General features: G+C 38.0%; 1 protein-coding gene across 1 annotated transcript in view; it reads right to left on the bottom strand.

The window, feature by feature from the left end:
* PLD5 (phospholipase D family member 5) overlaps nucleotides 1-19,206 on the bottom strand; it is a 192,955-nt gene that overhangs the window by 107,642 nt on the left and 66,107 nt on the right. The window contains 1 exon segment of the mRNA XM_056344682.1: nucleotides 2,984-3,120. Within this exon segment, the coding sequence (XP_056200657.1) occupies nucleotides 2,984-3,120 (137 nt within the window).

Consider the following 19,206-nt stretch of genomic DNA (forward strand, 5'->3'; position numbering starts at 1 on the left):
GGCTTTACTGGAAAATACTGCTTACAACAGAACTCAATGATTCCTCTTCTCAGGCTACAAAAAGCTCTAGACTTCTAAAACTGTCTGCCTTTTTCTTTCTCTTTCTCTCTCTTTCTTTAAAAATTTGCACATGCTATTTTTTGGCACAAGCTCCAAAAATTCATAGCCAAAGAACTACTCTAGACTACAACTCTATTTCGGACATATTTTCCTTTAAAATAAAAAGACAGAAACAAAATTGATTTTCAAAAGATTAAAGCCTTCAACAAACTATCAGTCAAGTTCCATTCAAATCAACAGCATCCTTTCCCATCCAGCTTCCTCATAAATGCAATCAATTAAAAACAGAAAAGAATTCTAGGATCATATATGTAAACTTGCATTTGACAATCATTTAATCTAAAAATAAACAACCATCTATTACCATTCTGCCTTGGCACATCCTGCAAACGTAAGCGGCTGTTCCTAAATTTCAGTGAAAGTACTCACACAGCAGAAATACAAGAATTCAATAATTCTTGTCTTACTTATTAAAAGTGCTTACCCCAAGTATAAATATATGCCACAGGCAGCAATTGATCTTATAGCACTTCAGTTAAGTCTGCAATAAATTTAACACATAAAGGAGCCCAGTTTCATCGTGTAGAGAAGGATTCAATGTTAGCAGGTAGCGGCTGCCAGCACTTGCATCCTGTTTATTAGAAATGGTTTAGGCAGTTTATACACACAGCATCGATGTGCCTTCTGGTTCAGGCATTAGCAGCTAGATCACGCACTTGAATCGCTCTGTGAAAGGCACCTTAAAATAGAGCTGGGGTCCGAGATCACTTTTATCACTGTAAATGCAGAGCAGTTGCATTGACTCTTATGTTTAAAGTCAACGTGCTGGATTTACTCCCAGGCTCTTCTAACACAGTCCAGGAGAGACAAGAGTGACATACACCAACCAACAAAAAAATGAGCAAAGGTGAGTTTGGAAAGGCAGATTGGTATAACCCCTACAAAGAGACAAAAGCAATTAATCCCTTACACATGGAAAAAAAGTAATATCCTGGTTTTCCATAGCACTGTACATCACTCTCACTCTGAATTTTTTTATTTAAAGAATAGAAAGTGAAGAAGATTAAGTTCTTCCTTGGCTAAGTCTATGCAGCTACCCAGAACAAAATGGAAACCATTGGTTGATACAACTAAGAGTAAAACATGATGCAGTAGTTGTGTGTGTTGAAGTCATGTGCAGCACATTGAAGCCAATGAGCAGAAAAACTTTCCCCTCATCTGACCTAGTTCTGTCAAAGATTCACACATGGAGATAGTGGGTGTAGAGGTGACACATGAAGTATCTTTAAAAATTTTGGAAGGCAACAACTCACAGTGAAGAATACCTAAGACCCTAATAGGGAAAGGAAAGCTAGCTGAACTCTAGAAAATTCAGACAATTAGAAGGCTGCCCAGAACTGTAAGCATGCAAGAAAAGTGAACAGATTAGGGACAAACCATTTTACAAAAACAATGACAAAACCAAAAAAAAAAATTACAAGAACAATGCTGGAAAAAAGTGTCAGAAGGACGGCTGCCTGCTTTCAGTACAAAGCTACCTGATGCTGCAGGTATGTCCTATTCAAAAAAAGCTACAAATTATAAGAATCTTCTTTTCCTTTTCTAAGCAACACATAAAAAACATTATACAAATCCAGTCCAATTACAAAAATATAATCCAGTTTGCTGGATTGTGAATTGCTGCTGACTTCACTGTGACAGGTACAGCATAAAACTGCAGCTCCCCAAAGAGTTTTCACCCCAAATCAACAAAGAATAGCAGAACTAAGGAGAAAAGGCTCAAAGAAACATTAATTTTTCATTAGCTTCTTCTAAAAAAATCAATACCAGTTATGCCCAACACACTACATACCCAGCCATTGGTAGCTCGGTAGCTCCTGTACTAACAGGGGACCAGGCTGCCCAGGAAGGCTGTGGAGTCCATCCCTGGAGCTACAGGGAGCTTGACTGTGCACGTCCCTGAGCAGCCTGCCGTAGGTGACCCTGCTCTGAGCAGTGTCACAGACCGGAGGGTGCCCATGGGCCCCTTCCTACTACAGCAATTCCCTGGTCAGATTAGAATGGATTTCTGAGAAGTTTGTTAAGGATGGCTTTTTCCACAAAATGAATCCGAGCGCGTGCTCTACATACAAGTTAAAGCCTTGGAAAAAAGCAGAATACAGTTGTGAATGAAGTCTACAAATGTTTCCTAAATCAGCTTTACTGGTGGACAGAAGAGGACGTTGGACTACACCGAGCAGGCAAAGCGTTAGTCATCACCGATGAGTAGATTCATGGAGGAACCTGACAGTGAGGAGTGGCAAAATGAAATTCACTGTCTGGAAAGGCCCCCAAAAATCTAATCACCTACTAAGTCTAAAGTTAAAAGATACACACAACCGTGGCAGGTGTCTGAGGCAAGTCTTAATCCAACATAGTCAACACTCCAGTCTTTCTGACCGTATCACTGATTTTCCTGATGGTTCCTAGCAAGCCACTGTGTTTATTAGGGGAGCACAACAGACAGGAATATGTAAAAGGTCCCCCTGTATAAAAGGGACAGCAGTCTTAAGTTAAAAGTAACCCTGGAGAAAGCAAAAAAAGCTCTTGATGAAAGACAGACATGACAGAATTGGGAACTATGTGAGCCACGTCAGCACCCAGTTACTGAAATTTAATGGGCTTTGACCCAGGCTTAGAAAATAACTGGACGAACACAAGGGTCTTGCTCAAAACATATCACCAAAAATAACTTCAAAAAGTGTGCTTTACTTTGTCAAACCAACCTCCAAAACCAGAAATCCAAACCAAGAAGCCATTTCTTCCCATGGTGCCTATTCTTTCCAATTACACCACAGGATTACGGTAATTACTACATGCTATTATATAACATATATATGTTCTTGTCCACCCCAAAAGAGAAGTTTTGTTTGTTACCTCTTACCGACAGTTATTTTGACAGTTCTTTTCTGAGAGTCCATCCTCATCTTCTCCCATAATATCCACTGCCGAAAATATCAGTGCAACCAGAATTGCAAAGCAGCATACCAGTGCAAAGATCACAATGCATCTTTGCTGGGACTGAAAGAGATTAAGATTGAAAAAGTTTTAATGGCATGAGCACATTCCAGTCAATGACCTGAGACTCTAAAACTTTTACACAAGATCTAAAATTCTTTGAAGATCTTACTGCCATAGCTGTCAACATGAAACACACCTCAGGATGAAAACACTCTCAAAATTGTCCTTCAGGTATCGCCTTGAGATGTATCTTAAATCTCTCAGGCATTGTTAAATAATTCATGTCACAAACAATATTCAGGATTTAAACTGTTCTCTGTACCACAAGGAAAGAATTATGCATTAAAAGAATGATTCTCACATTAACTACATATTTTCTGACTGTGCCTCACAGGTAAAGTACACACTTAGGATGGCACTCAAAAGTCTTGAGAGTTTTGTTGTGTTTGGCTGAAATAAAACATGCCATTGCGAGGAGACTGAAGAGCAAAGTCTTTTTTTATTGCTACACAAAGTAACTGACATTGTTACTGTGATGTCACAGCAACTGAGACACTTTGGTGAGTCCTTGCCCCACAGTACTTATAATGTAAGGAAAACAAATTTACAAATGATAGACGGGATTAAGGAAACAATGGGAGACTTGCTCAGTGTGATAGGCAATGCCCTCTGCATCCAGATTAACTATTAAGACATGGCGTAGCACTACTTTATTCTACAATATGAAATCCTGCAGTACTAGATCAGATATAACTGTGTACATCCCTAGATAAATGTGAAACCTCCTAAAGATAATCTCCTGATGTGCAATTTACATAGCTGCAGGAAAGTAAAGTGCATTTTATTCTGAAATCCAATGTTCAAACTAATATAATCTGTATTTTTTTACTGAAGAAAATATGTACAAAACTACACATACATATAAAAATATAAAAGTCTAACTTCTGTTGCCATAGTTATTGTCTTAATTTTCATTATTGCCCTGTAATTAAAATGTCACATAAAGAAAAAAAGCTTCATAAAGGAATGGGAAAGTGGGAAAGTATATGGGAATGCAGGAAAAGTATACAGGAAAGGAAGCAACGTCATGCTTGCAGCTGAAAACCAACTTCATAGTATCTCTATTGTTCCTGACATTTTGTTTAAGATAGTAAGTTCCAAAGTAATAAGAACATCTTCCCATATGCATAAAGAAAAGGCCTGACTTTTTTTTTTGTTGTTTTAAATAAGCTTCCAAAACATTCAAACTACTACATAACCTAGAAGAAACAAGCTCGTATATTGCAGAACAAATCAGACAGAAGCATTTTAATTTCAGTTTTTGAAAATCTAAAACACAGCCAACAACTTCTTCAGACAAACAGGCACAACTTTTCTGAAATTTAGTGAGAAATGTATCCCTTTACCTAACAGTAACACTGAATGCGCTGCTTAGATTATACGCATATTTTAAATATAATGCATATTAGACAGTTTTATATATTTCAAATATCTGTTTAAATCTGTGTTTTCTTTTATATGATGTAAAATATCACAAGAATGCAGCATAAGAAAATCTTCTTTAACCTTTACAAATCTTTCCAAAGACTACTACTGAAATAAATAAAATTTGGAGCTTTTTTCCTGCTGCTGAGTATATTCATGTTTATACATGTATATATTTAAGTTAATGCATTTGGGTGTCCAGACCTAAGGCTGCAGACAGGTGCACAGTAGGGCTCAAGAGAAAAAGATTAAACCATTGTCTCATACTACTGGCAAGAAAAACTAAGGAGTGCCCAAGACGGAGAGGTGTTCAGCTCTGGGACGCTGCCTAACGCCATTTCTTCATCAGGCTCACACTCTTGCTAAGGTGACCATTGCCTCCTGCAGCTTTTTCAAGTTCTGTAACTGGATTTGCAGAACTCGTTTGATGCAGCTTCTTCCAGGCACTGAGCGTATCACCGCGGCAGCAAGGCAGCCCAGCTACGGCGGTACAGCGAGCCCAGCGGCACAGGGGCTCGTGCTGGAGGCCCCAAGAGCAGCAGGTGTGGCCCAGCATGGCTCACACCACCAGCATTTTTGCCTCACAAACTGGGTAACCGCAGCCACTCCACCCACTGGGAACAGCCCCGAGATGATATTTTGGGCAAATTTGTAACAGGCATCCTAGCTACCACACGGTATACATGACTTCATGCCATTGCTCCAGGGACTAACTCCCATCTTGCTGCATTGCCACGCCAGGAGCAGAGCAACCACAGGGACTTGCAGGGTCACTGGACCAGCATGGACCACAGTAGCCGTCAAGAGAGGTTTCATCTAAAGGAGTCCACAGCACCTCTATGACACAGAAACTGGCCCAAAACTTACAAGGCCAAAACCCATATGAAATCTACAGTGTATCAAAAATTATATGATACCACAAGGACAGGGAAAAGAAGAATACAAAAAAGTTGGGTGCAACAGATGCCTTACACTCATTCAATACCAGGAAATTTTATGGCAGCAATTTCTAGGTGGTTATGTTCAAGGAACGCTGAAAGAGGAGACCAAAACAATTCTGAGTGTTAATTCCCATGCCACATAAATTTTAGGACTAAATTCAAGGTTCCTTGACTTCTGTGATGTAGCTGAACTTTGCATGCAGTTTCAATCCTTGCTGTTTCAGTTGTGCATGCGTACAGCTCGTCAAGCTCTGCAGTTTGACTGCTTCTCACTACGAGCAACACAAATTAGCATCACTAGTAAGACCACTGCTGTCCTGAACAGTAAAGACTGAACTGCACAGATTAATGTACTGCTCTTATTTACACGGATCCTTTATATTATGCACTTGTCTCTGACAATTACAATGGGTTAATTATTTCACTTTTTCTTACGTACCAGCTTAACAATATGCTTACAAATGGTGTAGAGGACCTTTTAAATCCACACACAAAAAAAGAACCATCTTATCAAACTGTGACAATAATGTTTTTAGTCTGAATTGAGGGTAGCACAAATATTAAATAAAAGAAAACAAAAATTCTATGTCTGTGATTCTCCTAACCCTGCATTTGTAGTCAGAGGTCTGACGGATCAGGTAAAGGTTATTATAAAAAAATCCACACAGTAAGTAAGGAGGATTTTGGATTGTTTTACAGTTCATCTTGAAATTGTTCCTGCTGAATTGGGATTTTTGATTGCTTTTAAATCTGTTACATTAGAAATTAATATTTGACTTTTGCTTCAATTCAAATTGGTGTTTATATTAGAAAACAAAGAATAAAAAATAGCTAGTGGCACCAAACAAGTCTTTCTTTTGAAAATGGTAAAATTCTTAATTTTCATGCACTAATGCCATACTGCAGCTAAATTTTTAATAGGCTTTTTTGAATTAAAATAGATTAGAACAGACCATATCACTGTTCTATTACACCATCCGTGTGGGCCTCTGTAATAGCAGGCTTCTTGAAGGAATTCAGAATAGAAGAGGTCATGCCACAGACAGACTAGAAGCAATCTGTTAGATTTGCTCTTCAGACTCTTGCATCGGTGGGTTGGGCTGGCAGTTTGCCTGACGCTATGTTGTTGTGTATCTCCTTGGCAAATGGGATCCCTCAGAGCTCAGACCAATCCTCCTGCTTCCTTCAGTAAAAGCCTAATAACTCTGTGTTTAAGCTTTCAGTCTTCAAGACTTAATTATGGAACACAGGGTCGGGAGGGGTCTCTAAAGCTTATGTAGTCCATCTGACCATATAACATGGTTAATTTATACAAATACTACTTCTAACAGATATTTGTCTAACCTGTCCCTAAAAATTTCCAGTTGAGAGAGGTCCTAGAGTTTCTTCAGGCAACCCATCCCATGTGTCAGTACCTTACTGGTACCTAACTTAAATTTCTTATGCCGCAATGTATTTTTTTTCCCTTCCATACATGCTGAAAATGGAGAACAGAGCATTTCATTCTTTCCTGCTGCAGTCTCTTACATATTTGAAAACTTCTAGAGATGCTGAGAGGCCTGGTTCCAGAGCATCTACTAGCTTGACTGGACCTGTGAGAGGACAACCATAGCTGAGATTTCACTCTTAACAGTGTGGAGAGATCTCTACTGTAAGCCCAGACATCCCGTTGCATGAAAGATTTCTTCAGAGCTTACGGAAGATTGGGAAAGAAACTCTTGCAGGAACGAGGACTATAAAAAAATGCTGATATTTTCCATTTTATGAGCAAAATGCATTTCTTTCACCTGCCTCATCTAGCTTAAATGACACCTACATTAAAATAAATGCACCAAAACATTGCAGTTACTAAAACAAAGCATGGTGTTTGCCATGCTGTTACACTTCTAGGTAGAGTGAGAAAAAGAGCAAAAGCTGCACAATGGGTATGCAGTACACTACTAGTCAGACTAGATTTGAATTTGAGAAGGGCCCTCTCTGTTTGGGTATTATTAAGAAAAAGGATAGTCTACGTCAAATAAGGTTGCACCAGAACCTGTGACACCCAAGCAGAATTGAAAATGAGAGCAAGAAAGAAAAAGGCCTCCATCTCTACTGCACTCCTGTTGCTCAAAAGCTGTTGAGAGCACTTCAATGGCCCATAAAGCTTGCATTTTCCTCACACACAATAGCTATCTCTGTAACACACTACATTTAATCAGGAGTTTACTTTTCCCTCAATACAGTACAAAAATGTCCTTCTCTCCCCAAGCAGGAGCCACAGAATTGTAATGCTGCATCTACTGGGAAAACTGAGCACGTCACAACAAAACATGTCATGGCTTTGAACTAGTGCTTCATTTTTATACCTATTTAAAGAATAAAGGAGGTAAAATTTATACTGCATACTAATACAGAGTTCATATCTGCTTGTCAGAAGCACAGAGGCTCAGAGAGGCAGGTTTTCACACCTGCTGTCATATCATCCTGCAACATGTCTGAACACCAGTGCGAGAACAAAAGCGCTCGTCTTCAACACTAGTGACCTGTTCAACAGCCCTTAAAATTCTGCTTACAAGTGGGGGTTTATGGCATGCTACAGCACATTCACAAAAGATAGCAAGGAAATGGACTTCAAGAACTAGCTAAATCATTCCTGGCTTAACATCAGCTCTTAAAATAATTGTGTGTGTTTATTAGAGAAAAACATTACTATAAAGTGTTTTTCATTAATCTGGAATCCATATACGGCAATAATCCTCATTGCAGCCTTAAATCTCCCAACTAGTAGGATTAATATCAATCAAAACTTAAGTTCCTATTAAACAAAACCAGGAAGGAACTGATCCAAGAGTGCTAAGATAAGTTAAACATTTTCAAATTTTCTGGGCCTAGTGAGTTTCATCTTTGGATGAGATACTGGCTGAGGCTAACGGAGAACTTTTAGCACTTGCCTCTGAAAATTCACTAGCATGAGCGAAGGATCAGAAGGCTGGAAAAAGCAAAAATATTATCCATATTCAACAAAAAAAGGTGGGCAGGCAATAGAAGCTGGGAAATAATAAAATAGTTATTTTAAACTCAATCTCTAGAAAATACTTGAACAAGTCAGTAATGAAGCTATTATACATAAACACCTAGAAGATAAGAAATTTTATTAAGAAGTCACATCAAACAATTTTGATCTCCATCTTTCCCAGTCACAAGGCTTGTTATCATGCTGGAGAAGCTGAAAAGAACATATACTTTGATCTTTAATAAAAACTTTCTTACACACAACAGCAACTATGTCCAGATAATTATCAGAGAAGTATAAAGCTAGTTAGAATATCATGCTCACTAAAAAAAAGGGGAGGACATTTTAGAAAAGATTCAGAGGATTCTGCTGTGTATCTGTTTTTGCTCACATCTTCATTAACAGTCTAAATTATGGACTAGAAATTAAACGTGCTTATTAAGTTTTCAATCAAAACCAAAGCAGCACAAATTGAAAGCATGCTGGAAGACTAGATTAAAATTTCAAAATGTTCTTGACAATTTAGGGGGTACGTTGAGAAAAATAGGTTAAAATTAAATTAAGGAAAAGAGCTACTAGCAGGTAGGAGCAATCAGTTGCACAGGTACAGGAACTGAGAAACCATTAGGAAAAGGGATAATCAAAATGAGTAAGAGGCTGGAGCAGATGCTTTAGGAAGATAAAGCAAAAAAGGTAGGACTTCATAGTTTGGAAAGGAGAAGAAATATGACCAAGGGGTACAAAATCATCACAAAAGTATCAGGTATAGTGAAGACAGAATTATTATTGACCAAGTGTCACCAACAGCAGGAATAGGGGATGATTACTGAAACTTGAAGGAGTTTAGTTTCCAAAAGATGAAGTACTTTCTTATGAAGTGGATACTTAGCATCTGGAATTTGTTGCCACGGGAGACTGTGAAAGCAAACAGCAGCAGCAGGTTTGAAAACAGATTAGACAAAGCCTTCAAAAACCTGTCCAGAGCAGATGCTAAAGAAATCGGCAGGGATGTGCTCTCAGAGATGATGGGGGACATGCTGTTGCCACCGTTAGACAGAGTACAGGACTAGACATGCCATGAGTCTGAGCTGTAGACTATATATTTCTGTACTCTTAAACAGTTTCCTTTTTCCACAGAAGGACCCACAAGTTATAGATTAATACAACCTCAACGTGAATCAATTATGTCACATTGCTGTGTTGACTTATATCTCTGCATCCTGGTACGATGTTTGTACTGCATACAAAGCAAAAATAATCCTTACCCTCTACTTCAAGTTGGCATATTTTTTTCACCTTTCAAGACTGCATAGAGACAGTTTAGAGACAAATCAACAATAAATATTTAGTCCTATAGTTAGCCGCAGAAAGAAGAGAATCAAGAGTCAATTCTCCAAACAACATTCTTTAATGTCAGTGTTTTCCAAGCAAACAAGGCAAATGAAGTCACACTGTGCCCAGCAGTCTCTGTCTACCCAGTTTCTTTTGAATCTATATTTGAAAGAAAGACGCATAGAAATGTAATTATCTCAGACATTTTACAAAATCCAGTATGTAGCTAGACTTGGCTGAGAAAGACCCAAATTAGTGCCTCTACCAAGGGAAAGATGGTCCAAAGTTTGGCCTTCCAGCACACACGGCGCTCAGCACCCCGCAGCCTCAGGGAGACAGGGATAGGGGGACCCCCTGCCGCGGTGGGGTACACGGACCTGCAGCGAGGCAGCTGCCTTGGTTTCCCTGCTCACTGAACAAGCGGCTGATCCAACAGGTCAGGCAGAGAACACATGGCCAGACACGTTACTATAAATAGAAAACCAATAAACTACTTTGGAAGAAATCCAAGGCTTTAGGCGTTGCTTATCTGAACCTCGTCCATACAAAGTGCTATATTACAGAAAGCTATTAACATTCAGAATATGAGCTGTATAAGAAAAAAGGGTTTGCTGCGCATGACCAGCTAACCTCGAATGCATTTTGTTGACCAGAATTGGCACAAGAGAAGGACTGACCAGCCTGAATACATTTAAGCATTCAGGTGCCATTTTCCTGAAACTGGGCCCTGATTTCTCAACTCGATGTATCAACTCAGTCTACAGCATAATGTAAGACAGTATTATACTTCAGCAATGCCAAAAAAAGGTCGTTGTCTACCCTAAAAACAACAATCTACTCAAATCCAGTGTCTCCTGCAAGGAAGGGGGTGGGGGAAATAAGAGTATTGAAATTGAAAAATCTGAACCTGGCCTGAACAACCAATTAATACTATTAATACCCCATTAGTAAAACCGACTGTAAATAGGGTTTCTATATCCTGATATCTCTTTAAACATCTTTAAATCTGGACCCTCTTAGTAAGGACTCTTGCCACCACTAGCACTAGGCCTATTACTGCACCAGGAATTTTGCAAATAAGAATTGCTGGGCTACAGAAAGGTATAGTCGATTTCTTTTTGGATCAGCACTCAACTGTATAATAAAAAGACAAATTACTATTAGAAAAACCAAACCAAAAAGCCAAACCCAAATACCAGAACTGATAGCAACAGTATTGGATTAACATTTTGGAACGACCCAAGAAAGAAAAGTCTTAAAAGTACACTGTAAGGAAGTATGGAGAGAAGAAAACAAATAAATAAAATAGGAACGGGCTGGGGGCAAGGATTATGTCCAATACAGGGTGGGGGGAAACCCAAAACCAGAAGTCCATCATTAGAAAGGAAGAGTTGGGGGGAAAAAAAGAAAAAAAAAAAAAAGAAGCAGAAAGGTAAGAAAGAACAAAGGAAAAAAAATTATAAAAGAAGCAACAGGTAGAAAGAAAAACTGAGAGGACTGGGAATAAATAAAACATTGAAAAGATACTAAAAAGGTAAAAGAAAAAAGGTAAGAAATTCAGATTAGCACTTGAGTCTACAAACTAGAACACTGCAGCTAAAAATAGTGTTACTTACACATGTACATACGCAGTGCTTAAATTTATATATTAGACCTTGTATGTACAGATAAGAGACCTTCTATATACAACTTTAGTTCACAAATGTAATTAAAAACCGAACTCAGCTCCCTTCAGACATCAGATGAAACACAGCAAATAATCACTGAGCAGATGAATGTTTAAAATTCCACTATTTCCCATCAAGAACTGGATCCTGTAAGACAGCATTCTGAGAAAGAATGAAATTAATAAACACATCAAGACGCAAGCTACTTGGTATATTCCAGAACAGTCCATTTAGGATCAGTTATAATCATCGGCTGCCAGCTGGCTGGGGGGATCTAGCAGATGATACAAAGACTGGCACACAGTCTACAAGTCCAGGTATCAGCAGGTGCTGTGGTTGCCTGATGGCTAGCAAAAAACGCGCTTTGCAATTTTACACCCTTTATGTGTCACTCTGGAGTCTAGAGCATAGCAGGGCAAGCAGTTAAAAAGCTCCAAGTGGTAGCTCTACTTCTCTCCACAATTTGTAAGTGTAAATTTGTAAATGTAAATTTGATGTAATCTGAATTCTTAATGGAAAACTGGACTGAAATACCAGAATCTCTACAAATCAGAAACTTCTGTGGACACTGAAAAAGAAACTGCAGTAACTTGCCACATTGTGTCTGCCTCTAGCCAGCAATTCTCAATTTCATAATCAACAGGGGGGAAAAAAAAAAAAAAAATTCTACATTACTACTACCGTTTCCACACTTTGCATTCACCATCATTCCATTTTTCTACTGACACTGACCCATGAATTTCTTAAATCTCTCTGGAATTAAGTGTTCATTGCACACTTTCAACTTTTAATCTAAAGATTAATAATGTTTCTACTAAAGTGAAATGGAACATTTCTAATTATATAGCGGGAAATTAAACTTTTCTTCTTAGTTGCTGGTGAAACATACTCAAAACTTTTCCCTTAGACATTTCAGACTCATTTTAAACATCTCGGCAAGAAAGGAAGGACAGCCCACATTTGAAGGACTTGAAGTCAAGCATTTATTTCACATATTTCAGGTTTTATTTCCATTTGGTCACCTTTGAGCACCAGCTGGAGTACTGTAGTGTCCATTTGGCTACAGTGACTCCAGAGTGAGTCCATCCCACTCCACCGGGTCAGTCTAATACAGGTTGCTCTGGCAGCCCAATTCTGCCCCAAACTAGGCAGGACTACAGCAACTATAGGACAGATCTACCTCTTCAGGTAAAGCTCCTAAAGGAGCAAAATATAACAGCTGTAAAGATTCTAAATTTCAGCATCAAGCCTGTCACGCTATTCAGGCATGTTCCAGCCTAAGGCCAATCTGCTGAGATGGTAACATCCAGCCATACAAAACACTTTTAACAGTTTGAACCCAGGACAAGAAGCATTGGGGGACAGAGCAGGATGGGTGTGCTGTGGCTAGCTGGTATGTAGCATTGCAGCATCCAAGGATTTGAGGCTGCCTGGCAGAGGGGATCAGCAAAACGTTGGGCAGCTATTCTGTGTGCACACAATAAACAAACTTTTATGTGCGAAGGACCTTTTAAGAGAAAATACAGTAAGCCTAACAGTATCAGCGCAAGTATGTCCGTGAACAATCATTCCATATCACTTTGGCATCCAAAAAGCACCTAAACGTCTTTGCAGGTCTTACCCATATCGGTGCCATGTCCCCTGATATCAGTGGGTGTTTGGAACGTAGATTTTAGTTCCGAGACAGTTACTAAATGCACAATTTATTTTTGTGTGTGCATATATTCTTAAATATGTATATTTAAACACCCCATATAGATAATAATGCCCATTAACAGCTAACACAAACCTCTTTCTAAATCACAAAGAAAAATTAGTAGTATGTTAGATTCAGTTATATATGTTTATTTCTGAAGGCAGACCAGACTGTATACAGATAAATATACTGATTTCATACTTGTGATCTCTAATCTACAAACAGGAATACCTCTGTGATGTTTAAAAGTAGCTATAATTTATTTTAGTACTTCAGCAACTGTGGAAAAAAAATACTAGTGACATAGTTAAGTAACCTAAAACTTGCTGACAGCACAGCATCAACTGCAAAAGTCACATTTCTTTTAAGAAAGTATTTTATCTAACAATGCTGATAATAAGGCTTTAAGATTAACTAAATGAAATCTAAAAGTCACGATAAATTTTTTTCCCAGTGTTTCCATATGTCATTTTTGGCACATGAAATGATCATATGTACAGATAGCTCAAGCTTCTTGCACACAGGCTTTCATTGTTTTTCTAAGATACTTTCAAAAAGAGATGACCAAAAAAAAAAAAAAAAAAAAAAAAAAGAAAGGATGAAATGTAAAAAATTGTGGCTATGTGGCTACTGCCACATAAATACCATCAGGGAGGCTGCTAGATAGAAATCTCAAGTGCAGTTCTGCAGCATAACAAGCTCACCATTACCTGGACCATGTTTTTTTCTTAGCCAAATTAACAAGGCAAAATACATTACCTTACGTTTTTTCCACAGAGGTTTAAGCGTTTAATCCCATGATTGGGACAGGCTAAGAGTGCACAAGCCATTAATTACAGCAATATCACTTTCATTCCCAATAAAGCATTCATTCCACAATGAAAGGCAGGTGGTGCAACTGAACCTGGAAGTACTAACTTAGTGTATTAGATGAACCATAAATTGTCAATTTCCTTTCCATAAAGAGTAAAAAGCAAATTAGGAAGTTTTCAAAATTTTTTCAAGGGTTTGCTTTTACTTATCCTGATGAGACACGCTTAAGAAAAAAGTTTTATTAACACTATTGACACAAGTTCATGAAATGTAATTATCTCATATGGGAAGCATCTATTTTTAGCTCATTTGGAATATCTAACTACACCAGGAGTACATGTTGAACTAATGGATTTGCCATTCGGCCAAGCAAGTTAATTCCATTGTCACAGAGAACACAACCAATGTGACATTCACAGTAGGAATTACATTCTACTGTAAAGACAGATAAAGGAAAATAAAGAGAAGCTTATGATCCATACCTAATCAGAGATACAAAGGTAAACTAGATAATTACAGTGATTATGTGTATCTGATCCATGCTTTCTTTCTTATGACAGACTTGAGCGGTAATTTAGTTACCATGGTTTTTTATGCTATAGAATTCTGTATTTGAATTAAATGAAAGCATTTGTAACTTTTATATCTTAAGTAATTCTACTTGATGGATAATTCCTTTACTGGCTGGAAAATATGTAACATGACTAAAGATGGGACAGCTGTACTGCCTGTGGCTTCTGGGAATGTAAAATTATATACAGAAAACCGATCCCTACTATCATTTTTGGAAATAGGAACCAAAGATATTTGGTCCAGGTCATTCCTTGCCTACCCAATGCTTTCAAGAAGTTCTCTATGTCAAGACCCCTGAATTTCTGCAGAAAAGGAACAAGACACAAAAATGTCCCTCCTTGGCATCCGACACTTTTCTATGATTCTTAATGACACTTTTTATGGCAAACAGAGGACTGAAGGGGGGGATGTACACCATCCAGGTGCAGCACCATCCAGGACCCTGCATGCAAAGCTCCAACAGGAGAAAGCCAACTGGAAGTATCCACTTCCATATGCATTCTACAAAGGCAGCTGCCTCTCCCTGGAGGGGGCCCCAGGGGCTCTGCTTTGCTCAGTTTTCTCTGACCAAGAGGAATGTTCCAGTTCTTCCGGTTTGGGGTTTTGTTGTTGTTGTCGTTGTTGTTTTGTTTAGGGTTTTGGGTGTTTGCTTTTTGTTTTGTTATTGGTTGGGTGGTTGTTTTTTTGTTGGGGGGGGGGGGTGTGTGTGTGTGTGTGTGTGTATTTTGGTTTGGGTTGTGATTTTTTTTTTTGTTTAGTTTGTGTTTTATTTTGGTTTTTGATTAAAGCACTTCGCAATGTGCTTCAATGATTTAGGAATGATTTAGGTAAGGAAAGAATGAATTCTTCAAAGTTTTCAATGACCAGAATGTCTGCGGCTAGTTATTTACAATAATTGTTAACAATAAATCTTATTATTCAAATACTCAAAAATATTTGGTCAGAAAGACTTCCTCTGAATCACAGCAGAAGAAAAAAGATTTGAATATTTACGATGAGAATAAGTTCAGAAGTACACATGCATATACAACGGGCAAAGAAACAAAGAGCACCAAGAGAAAAAAAAAGTCATGAAACAAACAGCAACAGGCCCTTAAGACCTCCCATCTTCTACTTCCCTTTACAAAATCTCTTTATGTATGAGATCTGTTCCAGTGGCCTCAGTATACCTCATGGCTGTAGGAGTATTTTTCCTACCCCTAGTTGAGCTGACACACATCATTATGCATGGAGGCGATAGAGAAGAGAATCAAGCAAACTGGCCAAAGTAAATTGTTCCTGGATGTCCTCTTCTTCCACTTTCCAACTTTATTTAGCCTTTGCTCCTTCCCTGCTCCACCAAACAGCAAAATAATCCGTCATCATCATGGTGTCACTCCCACTAACAAGCCTCCACTCTATTCTGCCATCTTATGTGTTTCTCTCGTCATACAGTGCAGAAAATAGTCCACAGAAAGGACAACAGGTTTTGAAACCAGAAGGAGATAACAGGTATCTTGAGGGGAGGACAAAAAAAATCAGCATCAGCAGGATGTAGTTTTGGTAGGACCAAAGAAATTGATTTTCTAGGGAGTGCTGCAACCTTCCTACAGCAGCAGAGTGCAGAACCACTCTACTCTGATTAACTTTTTACCTTTCACTGGAATTACTGGATACCTCTTCCACCAGCAGGAATGCTCCCTCCATCACCCCTTCCTGTGCTGCCTTATCTCCATGTTAATAACGTCAGAATCCTTCTGGTATGTTGGGATATTAGCGTCCCATTTTACAGCCTTTTGTCAGGTTTTGTTTCTCTGCCTTCTTTTTCTCATTTATTACCTTTGTGGAAAATGCTTTGTCCTACTCTTTCCTTAGTCTACTAATACTACTATATTATAGTATATTATCTAAGCAAAATATTTATTTTTATTTTCTTACTCTGTCTATATAAGAAATAAATTAAGAAAATATATAAGAAAAACATTACACATAAGGATAATCTATCAATATCATAACTGACTGAACATACATTAAAAAAAGTTAGCTTAACTTCCTATATTTTCTCTTTTGTCTTTGACTGGTTTTTGCATCTAAGTAATTGAAAATCCTGATAAAACAGAGCCCCAGTTATGTAAAAGTTTGACCTTACTAGGCGGCAGAGAATCTGCTCTTTCCCTCAACTCATCATCAATTTTCATGACACATGACTTGAAAATCTCTTGAAACCTTCACCTTTCTATTACATATCCGTTAAGTCAACCAATGGATTTAGAAGCCACCGAGATAACAAAAAGATGCACACACATGAATATAAATATTTACACAAACAGCCCTGACCACACAGGTCTCAGCTTAATAGGAAAACAATCTTAAAGATTAAATATGATATCAAATATATGATTGTTACGGTTAAAAATAAAAAAATAATCCATAGAGTTAATGTCGGTTGTCATTAAAACCATCAAGTGTTCTAGCCTACCTGAGTTTGTGTCTAGTTTTATTGTTTTAAATCAGGTAACCACCATAGATATTTTTATCATTGCCAGCCTGGAATTGTATTCATTCTGTAAAATAAAACACGGCATGAAGCTACTGTGAAGTTCTGGCTTCTTATTCTCAGTTCTGTAGCACAAGTTCTCGATAAAGTAGAAAACTTCACAGAGGTGAGGACGAACCTTGAACAGAAGAAGCCAGACAGCAATCTGACACGGTGGAGGCACACACCCCTCACTGATGCTTCAACGTTCCTGAAAGGAGAGGAGGTGTATTGCACCTCACCAATGGAGGTGATGATGCATCAGAGAAAGTTCCAGGAAAGAGTAACTGCATGCCAAAGAGTGTCACTAAGCGTTGCCACCTTTCATCCTACGGTGAAGCCCAATACTTTCCTGGAGCATCTTTTTTTCTCCCCCTCTCCCTTCTCATTTCTGACAAACTTCATTGCGAACACTCTCTTCGGAGGAAAAGAAATTAAGTTATTTGAAATAAAAGCCTATTATGGCAGACTATCAACTGAGGAAAATTGTTTTGGGCACAGGTTTGTGCTCACAATACCTTACAAGCCCTTTCTAAATTGCAAAATAAAGAGCAGCTTAAGCTTTCAGTTAAAAATCAAGGCCCTAACACAGCAAAATGGTAAAGAGATTGAACTGCGAAATCGCAGTCTCAAGATGAAAGTCTCATGCCCAATCTGTATTTATTAATATAATAAAATTATATTAAAATACAATTTTAGTAATTAGTATTAATAAAAAATAATTTATTAAAAGCTGTCTCCAAAAAGTAGCCATTTTGTTAAGTTCTATAAAATTCACACAGACATTCACATTTCATCTGCCACATTGTCCAAAATTTTCATACAATAAGATGCCAGGGGTCTCAAAATATGGAAGTTTGTTTATTTCTGAGAAAACAGCAAAATGCTAAATAATTGCTAGCATTTTGGAATTTGAGCTATCTAGATCTTACACTGTCGGATTATGTTGACTTGCATTTTAACTTTTCTCCTGAAAGCAATGGCTGTAACACACATGCACACTGCACTTACGAAAACAAGCTTAGTCTAAATAATTTTTGTATGCACTGCTTAAGGCTGAAATGTATTTCACACAAATAAAAACCACTACAGTGTTTATTGTGTATTCTGGGGAAATAATAAATGAAATTCACGTAAAAGTAGGTACACATTTGCTTTCTAAATGTGTGACATTTTAACAACTATAATTTTAAGCAATGCGCCTGGATACTCTATGACTCACAAACAGCAAACTCAGATAATACAAGCTGATAACATTTCCAGATTGCACTGCATCACCATGTGTCCCTGTACCTACTTGTTGAGATGATTCCCTCTGTATAGGAAAAGAAAGCCTGATGGCAACAGGCTTGCTTTTCTTAATTTCCTAGCCATTTATAAAGAAAATCAATAAAACATCCAGTGGTATAAATATACTATGTATGCGCTTCTTCCAGAGCCCATTCAAAACAAACTATTTTGATTCTTTCTGAGATAATATGCATTATCAGACCAAGACAAAAGAGACTTACTGCAGAGGCTGTACAAAAGGCTGTGCATGTGCTCATACCATCAGCTGATTGATGCTCCACACTCACATCTACGTACATGTTATTTTTTAAATTGCAGGTATTTATTCCTGTATTAATCTCTTCAGAGACTTCCATGAAAATAATTACAGAAAGTATTGCTCCACAAACTAAAAAAAGGTTAAATTTGTTGATTGACATGCATTGAATGAATTAACGGTAGCCAAGCAAATTAATAGTTATCTTTGCTGGCATTTGTAAGATATGCACATATACACATATATCTGTCCCCTAAAGTTTATTTCTGGGCAAATGCCATTGTATATCAAAAGCACAGAACAGTAATTCCCAGACTTTCTGGGTCACTGAAAACACTGCCAGACCTCAAGAGCTGTAGTAGAAAACCACAACTATTTATCAAAATATCACAATTGCAATCAAAGCAAACAGTAGTATTTAATAGAGATCCATGGGTTAGCTACAGATCACCTACCCTAATTTTTGTAGGTCATCAGTGCTGTCCAGAGTACATCCTATAAAGTTTCACAGCCAGAGAGAGCTTAACCATCTGGGGTTAGTTACCTTTTCCTGTAGTGGAGAGAAATGGGGAAGATGCACAAA

The sequence above is a fragment of the Falco biarmicus genome, chromosome 6 (assembly GCF_023638135.1).
Source record: "Falco biarmicus isolate bFalBia1 chromosome 6, bFalBia1.pri, whole genome shotgun sequence".
In the NCBI taxonomy this organism is placed as follows: domain Eukaryota; kingdom Metazoa; phylum Chordata; class Aves; order Falconiformes; family Falconidae; genus Falco; species Falco biarmicus.